The 16,196-nt window shown below is 52.6% G+C and overlaps 2 protein-coding genes across 16 annotated transcripts in view; one reads left to right on the forward strand and one right to left on the reverse strand.

Moving 5' to 3' along the window:
* The window catches only part of SSBP3 (single stranded DNA binding protein 3), a 163,859-nt gene that overhangs the window by 145,711 nt on the left and 1,952 nt on the right, over nt 1–16,196 (forward strand). For 5 of the 15 annotated variants that reach the window (XM_082358382.1, XM_082358391.1, XM_082358394.1 and 2 more), the window contains 9 exons: nt 4,085–4,173; nt 4,854–4,902; nt 5,536–5,571; nt 6,043–6,097; nt 7,444–7,514; nt 10,638–10,703; nt 14,981–15,059; nt 15,297–15,325; nt 15,440–15,541. In XM_082358382.1, coding sequence (XP_082214508.1) covers nt 4,085–4,173; nt 4,854–4,902; nt 5,536–5,571; nt 6,043–6,097; nt 7,444–7,514; nt 10,638–10,703; nt 14,981–15,059; nt 15,297–15,325; nt 15,440–15,541 — 576 coding nt within the window. The remainder of the gene's footprint in view (nt 1–4,084; nt 4,174–4,853; nt 4,903–5,535; nt 5,572–6,042; nt 6,098–7,443; nt 7,515–10,637; nt 10,704–14,980; nt 15,060–15,296; nt 15,326–15,439; nt 15,542–16,196) is intronic. The other 10 variants (XM_082358390.1, XM_082358395.1, XM_082358384.1 and 7 more) reach the window with 3 other exon arrangements.
* MRPL37 (mitochondrial ribosomal protein L37) overlaps nt 9,099–16,196 on the reverse strand; it is a 38,581-nt gene continuing 31,483 nt past the window's right edge. The window contains exon 8 of the transcript XR_014235156.1: nt 9,099–9,516. The gene's annotated coding sequence lies outside the window, so the exon portion shown is untranslated. The remainder of the gene's footprint in view (nt 9,517–16,196) is intronic.

The following is a 16,196-nucleotide window of genomic DNA, read 5'->3' on the forward strand; positions in this document are numbered from 1 at the left end:
CATCATGCTTTTTGAGGTTGTGTATCATTTTGACCTAAATGTCACAAAGGAACCAGCAAACTAGGCATCACCCTGCCCTTTGCCCTCAGTGCCTCAGGCAGATTTTATTCTGGTTTTGTGAAGCAGCCAGTGGAGAAAGGAGGTAGTATTTCCACTTAATTGTATTCTCTCTTTAAAGAATTATGCCTATGCCTGTGTCAGGTGAGAACTTCTGGCTCAGTTTTTCAAAAGTGAATCCTGTTGGGGTGAGGCTGAAACTGGCAGGGCTATGAAGGCTCTCGCGGATGCCACTTGCAGCGCGTCTGGTATTCTGGTTGGGGTGGGGTCAGCACAGCCTAGAATCAGATGCCAACCTGGCTTGTCTGCATTTCAGAATGTTCAGGTGAAGGATAATCCACCATCCCTAGAGACAGTCCTGTGCCACCAGGAGAAGCTGCATCTCCCCACTGAGCCAGGACAGTCCAAGCTCAATGCCTCTGAGCAGAGACCCCAGAAAGAGATGGAAGGATCGTAAACCAGGCCAGGGCACCCTGGGCTGGTGAGGAGAGAGTGGAGCCACTCAAGGCACTTTCCCTGGTGGCTCCTCGGAGACCTTCCAGTGGGGCTGGCCAGGCTGCTACATGATTAGAGGTGGTGGAGGGCAGGCCCAAAGCCCAGGAAACTGCCCAGCAACCTGGAGACCCCTTTGACAGGTCTGTCCTAAAGACTATTCTTTTGGGCCCCAGGCAACATCAAAAAAGAGCCCCTGTGCCAAGGAGTTGCAGGAAGCAGAAGCAGCCCCCGGCCCCTGCCAGCTGCAGGGTGCCTTTCTGCATCGCCGTGGACCTTGCCCAAGAGCGCAGAACTGAGACCAAGAGGGTGGGGCCTGACCCTTTATAGTTCCTGACCACGGATCAGCCCCTCTGCCCAGGGTCTGGAGCGCCCTCGTCGGGACAAGGTGTGGGTGTGGGGAGGTAGACAGACACACACATGCACACACCCCTGTGGATGTGGCCGGCTCCACGGCTGCACCAAGGACTCCTCCCAGGTCTCCAACTGCCCCGTCCCTGCAGAGTAGTGCTGAGGACAGAGGAAGAGGGGTTGTCTGGCTATGGCCACACCTCAGAACCCAGTGCTGCGGGCAGGTGGGCACTGGGAGAAGAGAGAACCATTTCTACTGAGTCCGTGAAGCTGTGCTTCTAAGCCCTCCCATCCTCTGTGAAAAGGCCAGTGTCTCTGATTTGAAAACTTGCCTCCAAAACCTGACTGTCAGCCTTACTTTCACCCCTGATTTACTGTATGGCCTTGGGCGAGTCTTTGGCTTCTCTGGGCCTCCAGCTTGTCATCTGTGAAGTGGGAACATGTAAGTGGCGGTCAGGGTCTGGGCCTCTGCAGGAGGGAGGACCTGGCAGGCCTGCTCCCTCCTGGGCAGCGGCCGTGCTGGCTTTTGGGAGGCTCCTGAGGGGGTCGGGTTAGGGCAGCAGGTGGTGCACCCGGAGCCTCCCCTGAGGGGCTGCATGTCCAGACGTCTTTCAGGAGTGAGCACCCTGCTTAATCTTCTCCTCGCCGCACTCTGCTGCCACGTCCTGGGCTCCCGCCGGCCCCCAGGCCAGCCTTCCCCTCCATCCCCACAGTGCCGGCCGCTCTCCTGAGTGTGGGAGGGAGCAGGATGCAGCTGCAGCCCCCGGAGGAGGTCTCACTCTCTATCTGCAAGACCTTTCTGGTTGGCCAGGCTGCACACAGTGGAAGAGTGGGCTGCCTGGGGAGGTGGTGAGCTTCCTGTTCTGGAGCAGTGGAAGCGAGGCTGAGATTTGTACAGGGGATTTCGTAACTGCACGTGGGCTTAGAAAGGGCCCTTTAAGACCTCGTGCTTAAGGCAGCATTAAAGGCTTTGGCGTTTGCTCTGCTAACATCCCAAATCAGTACACACCTCTGAGGGCTGAGGGAGCACTTCAGAGCCATCATTTCATTTGATCCTCACACGGCCCTGTAAGGCTGGGGGCTCTTTGTCCCCATCTTACGGACGAGGCAGCACAGCGGAGGGGTTGCAGCTCTGAAGCCATGATCATAGCTGCACGAGGGGCCATCACTCTGCTTCTGCGCCTCAGTGTCTTAATCTTTAAAGTGGGGATAGTAGTGAGGTGGTGGTGGTTAAATGTAGGTGATACTAAGCCCGTAGCACAGCCTGGCACGGAGGAAGCATTGTTATTTGTGTGGTTTGCCCAGAGTCAGGCTGTGCTGGTGCAGGCTCTCCGTGTTCTGACCTCAAACCTGTGGCTCTGCTCACCACGAGTGGCATCGTCTATAGGGAGGGACTGGCCCCTTTGTTCACTGATCTTGCCGCATATTTGCTCCAGGGCAGGTGAGTGTCTTCCGGCCCAGGGACTCAGCCCTGAGCAGGCACGGGGGATGCCGGCTGCCCGAGGAGCCCTCCGTGGTCACCCTCCCCCGACTGCAGGCCTTGCTGTCTGCCAGCCAGCCTGGCGCTGCTGCTGTCATTGTGCACACCCTGTCTGCACACTCTCACTCCAAACCCCTCTCTGGGTGACCAAGCCAAGGAGGTGGTCCCGAGATGATCCCTGTCTGGAGAACCTGCCACTAGCCTGATGGCGGCTCTGTTTGTCAGCTCTGGCCCTTGAGCCTCCTGTTCTGTCCCCACTCCCACCCTCCTCCCCACCTCCCAGATGTGTGGTGTAGAGAGCAGACCCTGAGGCTCGCAGATCCAGGATTAAACCCCAGCAGAGACATTAGCTGACTGTGATCTTGGGCACATCTTTCTCCCCCCAGACCCTCAGTCTCCTCTTCTATAAAATGGGAATAATACCAGCTTCATGTCATCGTTACAAGGTCCAAACCAGAGACTGTATGTGTTATGTGCTCAGTAAAAAACGGCCAATGCTGGCTGTTCCTTTGCCATCAAAATTCCACCAACCTACTACTTTCTCCTACAAAGGCGGAGCTCAAGCTACAACCAGCCTCATGTTACTTTCCGCTCATTCACTTCTTCACTCCATTGATGATTCAGCGCCCAGTCTGTGCCAGCTGATGTGTGCAGTGACAGGGGATATGAAGATCAGTAAGATAGAGTTCCCGCCTTCCAGAGGGGTTCAGAGTCCAGTGGGAGAGATGGACATGTGGCCACGATCATAAGCCAGAGTGCTGCAGGCCGTTGGGGGAGGACATTACAAGGCACTCTGGGAGTGACTAGGATGGAGCAGTTAACCCCACGGGATGAGCAGGGAAGGCCTCACAGAGGAGGTGCTGGTTTGATCTGGGTATTGGAGGATGTGTAGGAGCCTGCCAAGTGGAGAAGGAAGGCAAGATATTTATTCCTGCGAAGAAAATAGCTCTGGAAGAGGGGAGTCGGGGAGCAGTGGTGAAGGAGATGAGCCAGGTGAAAGGCCTGGGTGCTTGGTCCGGTTGCTCTGACCCATCCCACTGCCATGGTGGGTTGTGCCGAGCTGAGTTGGGACTCCTGCAAGTTTCCAAGTTCTGTGTAGACTCTTCTCTTAAATGGAGCAGTGATTCCCTTGAGCAGGGAGACAGAGTTTTCCTCCTGCTCCTCCAGTACTGTGCCTGTTGAGGGCCGCACGTGCTGACACCTGAATGAGGTGACTGTATGGGGGGACAGCCCAGACCTGGGGCAGGGTGGGGTCTGTAGACGCCGGGCTGCGGGACAGGCCTTGTAGGAGTACGCCTCCCCTTCCACGTGCTGACTCAGCCCTGCCCCCAGCCTGCTGGCGGTTTCTTCTCCCTAGATTTCTAAGGTGGGTGGTGGTCACCAGCTGGTCCTGTTACTGAGTCTCTTCCCCTTTCCTGCCTGAGACCTGAGGGCAGGTGCCAACCGGCATCATGAGCTCCTTCCTGGATGCCCGTGTGCTTTCGAGAGACCCATCCTGAAACCCCTGAAGATGCATCTAAAGCTGTGACTGTCCCTCTGTGCTGGCTTGTCATTGTGGTTCCTGTCAGTTGGTTCCCTCCCCACATTTTTTTAATGAATGTATTACTTTCTCATCAGATCCTTTTCACAGACTAACCCTCTCGCTTATGTTCTGTTTGTTTTTCCCCCTCCTTCTCTCTCCGGTTCCCCTTCTCCTTCTCATAGACTGACGCTTGGTTATCGTTGCAGAATTACGGCAGCGGCATGAGACCACCACCCAACTCCCTTGGCCCCGCCATGCCCGGGATTAACATGTAAGGCCAACCGCCCTGCTGGCAGCTCAGAGCCCATGGCTTTCCCCGCCCTTTGCTCCCCCTGAGAGGCGTGTGATGGGAGTAATTACTGGCACCTCTCTGGACCTCAGTCTCTCATCAGTAAAGTGAGGGTGTTGAGCATACCGGTGATGAGACCTCATACACCCCCATGTAGTGCTTGTCTGTGCCGGGCAGTCTTCCAAGCTTGCTACATGGATTAGCTCACCTAATCTTCATGATAACCCTGTGAGGTGCTTATTATTACCCCTATTGACAGATGGGTAACTGAGGCACAGAGAGGTGAAGTAACTTTCCTAGGCTCACACAGCTCTATAAGTGGCAGGGTCAAGATTTGAAGCCCTGTACGGTTGATCACTCTTTCAGGGCTTCAGTGGTGTAGCCCCTTTGCGGTAGTTGATCCCTATGAGAATCTCTGTATTCCCTTCCTAGGAAAATGCATTTGCAGAGGAAATATTATTTTCACAAATTTTGCACATAATTTATAGGAATCTATAGATTTCTACCCACGGAACTACACATTATTACCCCAGAACAGCTCTAGGACTGTATGAAGGACTTCCTGTTAGTGATTTCAGCCCTCTTGTTCTGACCCCGCTGGCACCACCCCCTTGGTGCTTACAGCATCTTTCTCATTGTCTCCATCTCTCTCCCTCTGTCAGGGGCCCGGGAGCTGGCAGACCTTGGCCCAATCCTAACAGTGCTAACTCAGTGAGTACCCAGGTTGGCGGGGGGCGCTGTCTGCGAGGGACTGGGTTCTAGGGCGCAGGGTGGTTCCTGTCCCCAGGTTGGAGGTGTCATGGGGAGTGGGATGCGGCAGGATTCCACCTGATGCCTCCAAGGAGAAGCCCACCTGTAAGGGGAGGCTTGGGAGTATCACGCTGGGGCCATCAGGGGCTCTCCCCGCTGCTCTGCAGAAGCTGAGGTGTGAGCTGAGAGCCAGGCTCAGAGCCCTGTCCGTGTAGAGGCTCCTGCCGACCTCCCCTTCCTTGGCCGAGCTGGCTTCCAGCACTCAGAGGAAGGAGCTGGGAAGGGGCTCAGCACAGACAGTCCAGGGCAGGAGGCCGGGGGTGGGGAAAGCTCTCACTTTCCTGTCCTAGAACTGGAGGGTCTCCCGCGCCTATGGCCCCCCAAGGCTCCCTGCCAAGGCTCTCAGGATCGGTTCAGCATAGGAACTGGACTTGGCTCACATCCCTGGCCCCCCTGGAGACACTTACCAGCTGGCTCAGTGTGTTTCCCATCAAGAGTGGGGTTGTGTCCCCCAAAGGATTTGGAAGGTAGAGCACTCATTGCCTGTCAGAGGAGGTGTCTCTGAGGTGTGGCTCATCCCCCTCTTGTTTCTAGATTCCATATTCCTCCTCATCACCCGGCACCTACGTGGTAAGTGTGTGCAGGTTTGGGGCATTGCATGTCTAACCCCATGTGACTGTGTGTACAAGAGTACTTGGGGCAGGGGTGGGGGGGCCCTGTCTCTTTCCTTTCACAACATATTCTGAGCACAGATTCCAAACTGTGCTAGAACTTGCTGTCAATATTCAGGTATCTGTACTTTCTGGTGGCCCAGAAGTCCCCAAACAAGACCCAGAGTTGGGACCCCCATTCGGGGGACTGACCAGTAGGCCAGTCAGCTTCCACTACAGGCCTCTGGTTTCACTGGTCCCCATGTGTGTGAGCATACACGCACACCCACCGCTACCTCTTGGTTTAAAGAAAGGAAAGGGGGAATCCAGTGCCCCCAAGCCTTAAACACCTGGGCCCCGGGTGAGCACTGGCCGCTGATCTCCCCACGTGTGTCATCACCATGGGTTTTTTACCGTGGGTTTCTGATGTCCGTTTTTATCTCATCTCCAGGGACCCCCTGGTGGTGGCGGCCCCCCAGGAACACCCATCATGCCTAGTCCTGCAGGTAAGAATGCTGGGGGAGGGGTGCCGCTGAGGGAGTAGGGAGTCCTGGGGGGGCCTGGGTGCAGAGCCAGGGCTTGCAAGCCGCTCTTCCTGAGCAGTGCGCCCCCCACCCGGCATCTTGGCACCAGGGATTTAGTGGGCAGGAGGCCCCGGTGCCACCAACCTGCGATGTGGCCTCAGCCGGGTCACTCCTCATCTCCAGTGAAAGGACAGGGCAGAGCAAGGAGATCCGGGAACAAGGGGTCTCACTGCTTTCGGCTCCCGCTGATCAGAGAGAATCCTCTCCTGGTTGTCATTTCTCTAGATGACTGAAAAGGGGCTTTTGGGTTTTGGCGTCCTGGGACCAGGACTCTACAGCGTGATGCCTCTTGAGTGTCTAGAGCTATTGGCTTCTGGTCCTCTGTATCAAAGATCCCTTTTCACCTTTTCTTTAATCAGAAGAGGGCATGTACGTACGTATGTGTACACACACACACACACACACACACACACACACACACACACACACCGCCCCCCATCACAACTGTGTTTTTTGCCTGCTAAGAGTAGCGTACCATCAACTACAAGGAATTCAACATACTATCTTTACCCACCCCCAAAATAAAAAGTGAGAGGTAGTTGGATTTCTGCCCGAGAAATACGGTGCCTGCTCCTGATATAAACATGTTAGCTGATTTCCTAAGGAGACTTTTCTGGCTAATTGGGGACACGGAGGAGTCCCTCTCTCCCATCCCCTCAGCTCCCCGTAGCAGGGAAGCTGCTCAGTGGCAGGGGTGGATCTGGCGGCGACCGTGATATTCCCGCTCCTGCTCCCTCTTTCTGCTGCTGCATTTTTATGAGCTGCATGACCTACATTCAGACTGGGTCACATTAAACCACTCCATATGTTACTGCGTCTCCAGCCCCATCCCTGCCTCTCCCTCCTGCCCCATCAGCTTGGCAGGGTGGCCCCATCAGCTTGTGGTGTTTCTCTTTCCCAGTTTGATTAACACTGCCGGGCGGGGTTGCGGGGAGAGCACAGGTGGTGGTCTGGCCGCCCCTGCATTGCCAGGCAGTGTCTGGGGACCAGATTTGGTTTGCGATGGGGGAGACGGCTTTGCCATGTCCACATTGCTTTCCAGGCACCCTGAAATCCTTCCTTTCAGGGTTGAGTGGTTTTCACAGTTGAATTTTCTGTGATTAAAAACTTTGTGAATCTTCATTAAATACAAATTAGCCAGAAAATGGTGGTACTTAGAGGAAATTTTAGGTGATAAAATACAAAAGAATGAGTTCAAGTGCCATGAGTTTGTTTTAATTAAGAAGTGAATTAATCACCCCGACTTGCGGGTTTCCACTGTTCTACAGATTCAACAAATTCCAGTGACAACATCTACACAATGATTAACCCGGTGCCGCCTGGAGGCAGCCGGTCCAACGTAAGTCAGCTTCTAATAATTTACACATCAGGTACTGCGACAGATCCAACTGACTTCGTCGGCTGAGCGGAAAGCAAGCTTAGCTGATGGCAGCCATTTGTTACCAAAGATGGATAAAATAAACCATCAGAAAAGTGATTGACTCTTGGGCAGCTTGGTTCCCATTTCATAGCTGGCAGCGGGTGGGAGAGAAGTGGGTGGGCTGATTCCCACACCTCTGGTCAGAGTGGGGCACCCAGCCTCACGGTGGGGACCCCTGCTGGCCCGAGCCGGCTGTTGACGGGGGAGAGCAGCAGGCTGCAGGTGGGCCTGGGCCGGTCCCTGCTCGGCTGACTGTGCACCTGGGCGATGTCTCAGGTCTGTATCCTTGGCTGTGGAGCTTCGGGGGGAGGCCCCCAGGGGCCTCCCTGCTGTGTGCCTCTGGGAGCCCTCAGACCCCCCCATCTTGTAACCTCTCTGCCTCTCCTCGGGCCCTTCCCTAATCTAGAAGCCACTTCCTCCCTTCTTGGCCTCTCAAAGTCCCAACCCGTAATGATGTTGTCGCTCAAATTCCACTTGTTCTGATTCCTGCTCACCTACTCCCTCATGTTCCCGTGCCCATGTCAGGACTGGACTGTGCAGTGGCGGCCTGTCTCCCTCTCCCGGCTGGGAGCTCCCTAAGGACAGGGCTGGTCTGACCCACAGACAACCCTTCCTTGCCAGGCAGGGGAGGTGAGTCCCACTGGCCTTGCCCTCCGGGAGCTCAGGGTCTGGAAAGGAGGCTGTCACGTGACCAAATCAGTAGTTTGTGGGCTGCAGAGCCAGAGGGCGGGCTTGTGGCCCCAAGGTTGGCTCGGGCCCTTAAGGATGCGCAGTTTGGTTTTGCCAGTTCGGTTCCTGATGTGCCTCCTGAATCACCCCATGTGTTAAACCCTGATTATGGACTGCCCTGTGCTGGCCGCTGGGCGTGTTTCGTCCTCCAGCAGCCTCTGGGTGAGGGTCATTGGCCTGCCTCCTAGGGGTGCCGAGAGGGACCTTACCCGGGGTCCTGGGACTGAGAAGTGTGGGAACCTGGCTCCTCAGCCGTTGCCCCACCACCATCTTGTCCGCCTCTCCCGGGCAGCCAGCGTCTCCCATAGCCCCTGTTTCTCCCTAGGGTGGCCAGCCATTTGGGTTTCAGCACTGAAAGCCCTGTGTCCTGGGAGATGACTTCCCAGGACACAAAAATCCTGGGTTTTGGCAATGGATGCAGGTTGGGCAGAAAAGTGTTAAGACCCATATGGGGGCCCTAAAGACATGACTGAGCACACGAAAGTGGCATAGACTCCCCACTTCCCATGGTTGCCGGCACCATATTTTCCTGAGCACAGATGCCCGCAGTCGTGGTCTGTGGCTCTCAATGGTGGATCATCCGTGTTGCATCATTCCGAGGGGTACGGCTCAAGCGCGCTGCATCTGGGCCCTGGCGGAGTCCATCTTTGACTCTGCTTGCGGCTCAACTGTTTGTGTCAAGATAGTGCAGTTTTCATTTTTCACATTGTGAGTATCACGATCATGTTTTCTAAGAGCTCAGATAATGAAAATGAGAACGATGAGACCACCAGCACCAGCGTGACCCCGACACCTCCAAAAAAAAAAAAAGGGGGGCTGAATGAATTTTAATGACAGGTGTGAGGACACATACAACTGGGTCAGGGAGGCAAATAACCAAAACGGAACATACCGGCAAGTGTACCGAAAAGATGAGAAGGGGTGTGGGTGGAGAAAGGGTGGGAGAGCGCATTGTAGACAGAACTGCACAGTCTGGGACGAGACAGGCACATCCTTCTAAATCAATCAAAAGTTTTGTGCGTCCTCCAAAGAGACACCAGTGCTCAGTGCTGTTACAGCAGCTGCCACATTGGCCGGGGCATGAACACTATTGGCCCTTGAATGAACACCATCGCCATGTTGGTCCACGAACTGAGATGACTCCATGAACTGAGAAGGTTACATTTCCTGACTCAGAGGCTGCAACTAAGTCCTGTGGGTGAACAGAAGGGGGAATTTTGATGACGAGTGTGTTGGTCCTTTACAGTGTGCAGCTGATTCTATTGCATCTTCAAGAAAATCAGGGAGCTTCCTTCATCATATCACATGATTCATCACACCATGGCAACAAAACATTCTCCCCAGCTTTTAGGTACTTTGACTTGAAAACTGGAGCTTCAAATCATAATCTTGATTTCTACAAAGAAGATGTTAATGAAACTGCAGAAAACAAATAAAAGATTGTTGTTCTTCTTGTCCAAATGCAAACCAGACTTTGCTCGTTTATCTGCATATTTGGCAGACAGTGCAGTTAATTTGGCAAGTTTCATTTAGTCTATAAACTTCTTACTTACTAAATGCCCCACACACCTTGTCCCCGACACTGCTGTCAAGGGGGGAGATTTGCTTACCTGTGATAATCCAGCTTTCAAAATGAAACGTTTTGGTCACTTTGTCAATTTGCTCAAAACGTGCAGAAGCACTTAGTGAGATTTTTGAGTTTATAGGAATGGAGAGAGCCTTGGACACACGCCCACAGATGGCTGTCATTGTTGCTGGCCACAGAGAAGATGTTAAAATGTCAGCCTGCTGTGATGCTCTTCTCTGATTTGGAAATATGACGAGATGAGAATGCAGAAAGGAATTACAGTAAAATAGAAATGTAGTTGCTGCTTCTCCAGAACTGTTTGATAATCTTTAAAGAGGCCATGAGGAGCCTAGATGAGGCTGAGTGGACGGCACTTGAGCTGTTCCGATTCGTGGGGGGTTGTGATAAAGCCTCATACAGCCAAAGTAATGGCTCACCTTTGGAAGTGAGGCTGCTTGAGGACTCAAAAGTGTTACCGGTAAGGGCAGCCAACTTAGGACTTTCCCAATTTCTTTATTAAAACTGTAACTTATTTAGAATCCAACTTAGATCTCACAAGTTCAGATTACCTTTGTGCTTTAAAACCAGTTTCCCTAAGAAAGAGAGGTTTAATCGATAATGATATCCAGTGTGCGCGAAATGTTTAGAAATGATGGACATCGTAGGCAGGTATAGCCCATCTGATGAGCTTCTAGATGAAAAGGGCCTGACTGACAAGCAGCTGATCTTCCAAAACCCGCCTGTAGATACAAAGTGGTTGGACATCTTTGGAGAGCTGGAAGCGATTCCTACAGATCCAAAAACCTGTGCACGTAAGCAAAATCCTAAGCACTCTATGTGCAGACTTGTTTTTTTTGTTTTGTTCTTTTGGCTGCTTTGGGTCTTTGTTGCTGCGTACGGGCTTTCTCTAGTTGCAGCAAGCAGGGGCTACTCTTCGTTGTGGTGCGCGGGCTTCCCCTTGCGGTGGCTCCTCTTGTTGCGCAGCATGGGCTCTAGGCGCACAGGCTTCAGTAGTTGTGGCTTGCGGGCTCTAGAGCGCAGGCTCGGTAGTTGTGGCGCATGGGCTTAGTTGCTCCGCAGCATGTGGGATCTTCCCAGACGAGGGATTGAACCCGTGTCCAGGGAAGTCCGTGCAGACGTGTTTGTGGAGAGGATAGTCTGGTGTTACCACGTTGGACTGACACCAGGGCTTGATAAGAGAAGAGCAGCACGTCAGTGCATTTTCCATTTGACCCTGTATTCAGTTTTGCCACTACATAAAAGGAAAGAAGGATGCCCGAGAGCCTGCAGGCAATTCAGGGAAGTATTAGTGGAAAAGCAAGCGCCATTTGCCCTGTTGGACCCCTGAAAGCAAGACGGGTCCCCAGCAGCTCTAATGGACACCACCCCCGCCACAAAAAAAAAAAAATCGGCCAGGCTCTTGCTTTGGCCATGTCTTCTCACACTGGCATGGTCTGGTCCAGAAACGTGGCCTCAGGAGGTGCCACCAGTGTTCCCATCAGTACACAGAGGATATGGGACTGAATGATCTTCCTTGAATGGATTATCCAAGACATCTACCCAATGAAAGAAACTGCTAGCTTTTTGTACATAAAACCTTTTTTAAAATCTTAAAAAAAAAAAAAAAAAGGCAGAGCAAAAATATCCTATTGTGATACAGGACAGAAAAAAAGTCAGTTCTTAGAAACTAAATATAGGTAGTATCTGTTTAATCAGTCTTATTGTATTTAGGTTCTCTTTTGAAAAAATCTTACGTGTGTGTTCAATAAATACACAGTAATATAGCCTACAACATTTAAATATCCAGTAAAGAGTTAAAATAATTTACTGTGTCAGAAGACAGAAATATTATAAAAGTGTTGTGTTTTTTCCACACGTCATTTGTTTAACTAGTCCTCCTACTGTTTGCCCCTATTAACTAGTTCAGCTGTTCTTTAATTAATAGCATTTAAGTAACAGAAAAGTAAATACAGAATAAAGAAGTGGTGCTGGGACAACTGGATATCCACGTGCAGACGAATGAAATTGGACTGCTTCCTTACAACATACACAAAAATTAACTCAGTGTAGACCCTAGGCCTAAATGTCAGAGCTAAAACTATCAAACACTTAGAAGAAAATGTAGGAGTAAATCGTTGTGACGTGGGTTAGCAAAGCCTTCTTAGCTACAACACCAGAAGCACAAGTGACAAAAGAAAAAAGTAGCTGCACTAGACTTCATTAAAATTTAAAACTCGTGCTTCAAAGGACACTGTCAAGAAGGTAAAAAGACAACCCACAGAAAATATTTGCAAGTCATATGTCTGGTAAGGGACTTGAATCCAGAATATGTAAAGAACTCTTAAAACTCAATAATAAAAAAACAAACCAACTTAAAAATGGCCCAAGGGGACTTCCCTGGTGGTCCAGTGGTTAAGAATCCAACTTGCAATGCAGGGGATGCCCATTTGATCCCTGGTTGGGGAACTAAGGTCCCACATGCCACAAGGCAACTAAGCCCACACACCACAACTACAGAGCCCGCATGCCGCGACTACAGAGCCCACGCGCTCTGGACCCTGCGCCCCACAACTGGAGAGAAACCCACGTGCCACAACTAGAGAAGAGCCTGCGTACCATAACTAGAAGCCCACACGCCACGACGGAAGATCCACATGCCGCAACTAAGACCCGACGCAGCCAAAAAATAAATTTAAAAGCAAATGGGCCAAGGATCTGAATAGACATTTCTCCAAAGGTGTACAAATAGCCAATAAGCACATGAAAAGATGCTCAGCGTCAGTTATTAGGGAAAAGCAAATGAAAACTACAATGAGATACCACTTCACATCCACTAGGATGGCTAGAATCAGAAAGACAGATAATGAGCAGTGTTGGCAAGGATGGGAAGAAATTGGAACCCTCATACGTAGCTGGTGGGAATGTGGAACATGAAGTGGTGCAGATGCTGTGGAAGAGTCTGGCAGTTCTTCGAAAGGTTAAGCAGTTACCCTGTGACCCTGCAATTCCACTCATAGGTATCTACCCCAGAGAAATGAAAGCATGTCCACACAATAATTGTACACAGATGTTCACAGGAGCATTAGTCACAATAGCCAAAAAGTGGAAACAACCTAAATGCCCCTTGACTGATGAATGAGTAATTAAATGTGGTATATACATACAGTGGAATGTTACTTGGCCATAAGAAGGAATGAAGTACATGACACATGCTACAACATGGATGAACCTTGAAGACATTTTGCTAAGTGAAAGAAGCCAGCCACAAAGGTCACATATAATTCTGTTTGTATGAAGTGTCTAGAATAGCTAAATCTGTAGAGACAGAGAATAAATTTGGTTGAGTGGGCCTGGGGATTCAAGGGGGGGGATGGGGAGTGACTGCTAATGGATGCAGGTGATGAAAACGTCCTAAAATTGATGGTGGTGGTGGTTGCACAACTCTAAATACACTAACAACCACTGAATTGCATATGTTAAATGGGTCAGTTGTATGGTATGTGAATTATATCTCAATAAAACTGTTAAAAAGAATAACGAAAATACACATAATATGTAATTTAAGATACCTGTTTTTTAAATATATATGTTACAGTAATAACGCATGTGCATAATTGTTTATTATCACATTTTGGGATTCTTTTGGTCTGGTATGACTGTGTCTGGGTTTGGCTCCTTAAAAAGTTGGTCACCCTCATCCTCCTATCACTTGGGTTCATAAGCATGAAATTGGTGGCCAGATGGCAAAATGTGCCCGAAAGCCTGCGAGTGGCCCTGGGAGGCCACTGGGGAGGCAAGGATCCTCCTGCCCCCACGGGGTGTGTGAGTGGGCGGCGGGGTGAGGAAGCGGCTGGTGCCCCAGCCCCTCCCCTGCAGTCTAGTCACGGCAGTTCCTGCTCCGGCCACTCCGTGCTGCCACTTGCTAGGAGGCCTGTTACTTCTGCTCAGGCAGGACCCCTGCTGAGAACAAGGCCATGGTCCATCTCTGTCTGTCCAGATTCTATCCCTCGATTATTTTGGCGCTCTGCCTTCTCCTCCATGCAGTCTGTTCTGATTTCTCTGCCCTTTCCCCAGTGCCTTTTTCTGAAGCTGCACCCGTGCTTTGTCTGCAGCTCTCTTTGGATCTCAGCATCCTGTGGGGAAGTTGGGTGTCCGTGGCTGTGCTCCTTCAGACTGAGGCCCAGGTGTGACTCAGCTCTGTGTCCTTACTGCCCGGCACAGGCCTCCATTCTGCCACTTCTGTCCCCTGTCCACCCTGGCATCCAGTCTGTATCCCTGGGCCTTGGCTCTCCAGAGTGGGCTCAGCCATCCCTTGGTGGCCATGTAATGTGACCTCTGGCCTTTGGTTGCTGCTTTGCTGAGATGGGGGGGTTAGTTCCAGACAGACCTGAGGAGGCGGGTAGAGCGGATTACACGTCTGGTGTCTGGTTTGTCTGCACCGTCAGTTCTGCTCATTAGTGAGCTCCCCGACACAGTCCCAGTGAGAGAAGTCCTGCCACCCACGCCCCAGCTCCCCACACGTTTCTGAGGAAGAGCCTGGAGGAGGCTAGTGTGATGGTTCCAGGGCCAGGCTGCCCGCGGTCCAGCCCCAGCTCCTCCATCTCTCCTACCTGGGAGATCGTGGGCAAAGCATGGTCCACTGTGTGCTTCAGTTTCCTCATCTGTAAAATGGGGAGGAAAAGCACTAATGTTTTTGTTTCCTGGCCTGGCAGTTGGTCACTCAGTCTGTGTGAGGTTCTCACTGGCGAGCCCCGCACGCTGCCCCAGGGATGGAAAGAGCCCGGGATGGGATCCAGCAGGCCTGGTTTGAGAGCTGTCTCTGGGTGGCCTTGGGCCAGTCCCTCTCTCTCTCCGGGTTTGTTTCCTCCCGTGGTGCATAGGAGTGAGCCCTTCTGCCTTGCACAATTCCTAGGGCCGAGGGGAGGCACCGGCTCCGGCCTCCTGGTGTTAAATTAAATGCCTGAGTGTGTGAGAGTGACCCCGCCAGAATGGAAGCTCCCCGGGGATGCAGCTGGGCGTGGGAGCCCCGCGAGGGCTGCGGCCGAGCCGAGGGCCCACTCAGCTGCCACGCTCTGTGCTTCTCCCACAGTTCCCGATGGGTCCAGGCTCGGACGGCCCGATGGGGGGCATGGGTGGCATGGAGCCACACCACATGAACGGCTCGTTAGGTGAGTCAGCGCCCTGACCTCATCATGCTGCCCCCTGCCCGACCCTCCCGGGAAGCCTTCTCTGCCTTGGCTCCTGGCTCCACTAGGCCCTGTCCCCACAGGAAGATCCCAAGAGGAAGATGTTGCCTAAGTAGAAGATCCTCTTTGCAGAGATGTTTGGGCTTGGGTGGAAGGGTTTGGAGGCCCCTGCACAGAAGGGTGGGCAAGAAACTGAACTGGATTCTTTCTTCCTTTCAGGGTCAGGTGACATAGATGGACTTCCAAAAGTGAGTGTGTATTCCATGTCTCCTCCCTGACAACACCACCCAGAAAGCCTTTCCCCCATCTGGGGGGCAGGTTGCTGGGGGCACGGGGGCTTACCTCCTCTGCTCTCTCTGCAGAATTCTCCTAACAACATAAGTGGCATTAGCAATCCTCCAGGCACCCCTCGAGACGATGGTGAGCTAGGAGGGAACTTCCTCCACTCCTTCCAGAACGACAATGTAAGTGTGCCTGCCACCACCCTCATTTCACCCCTGGGTCCTCACCGTATCCCCTGGGGCCTGTTGATTTAAGTTTCAGAGTCTCCTGGCCAAGACCTGCCTGCTGGGCCAGTGTCCTGGCAGCTGTGTCGTGGGCCTTTCACCTCGGTTATCTTTCCACACAAAGTGCAGAGCCCTCACCTCCCCCACCCCCCCTCCCCCACTGCGTGGCGCTGACCCCTGCTACCTGAATCTGACCTTCCCGAAGCATCCACATGGAGGCGCAGCGCCTCCAGCACTGAAGAAGCTGACGTGGCTGGCCGAGCCCTGGGCTCTGGCCCACTGGGTCTCTGTCCCAGTCTATTTCCTCCTGTCCTGGGGAGGGAGTCTCACGCAACCAGTGACTTCCCGGGGTCTCGGTGCAGAGGAGCTGGCCGTCTGCTTTTTCACACTGGGCCTCTATTTACAGTCTCATCTGAGGAAACGATGTCATGGTTAAGCAGCTTTTGAGAACCCCAGGCCGGCTCCCACCCCAGGGCACCCTGTCTGTGCTCCAGCTCGTCAGACCCCAGTTCTCTGCAGTCGGTGGCCCCATGAGGGGAGGGCAGGGGCTGCTGCTGCTTTGCTTGGAAAGAAGTGGTGATTTGGAGAGGGAAAGGGGCCAGGGGAGAGGAGT

This window comes from Balaenoptera borealis, assembly GCF_965194805.1.
Source record: "Balaenoptera borealis genome assembly, chromosome: 1".
Lineage (NCBI taxonomy): Eukaryota > Metazoa > Chordata > Mammalia > Artiodactyla > Balaenopteridae > Balaenoptera > Balaenoptera borealis.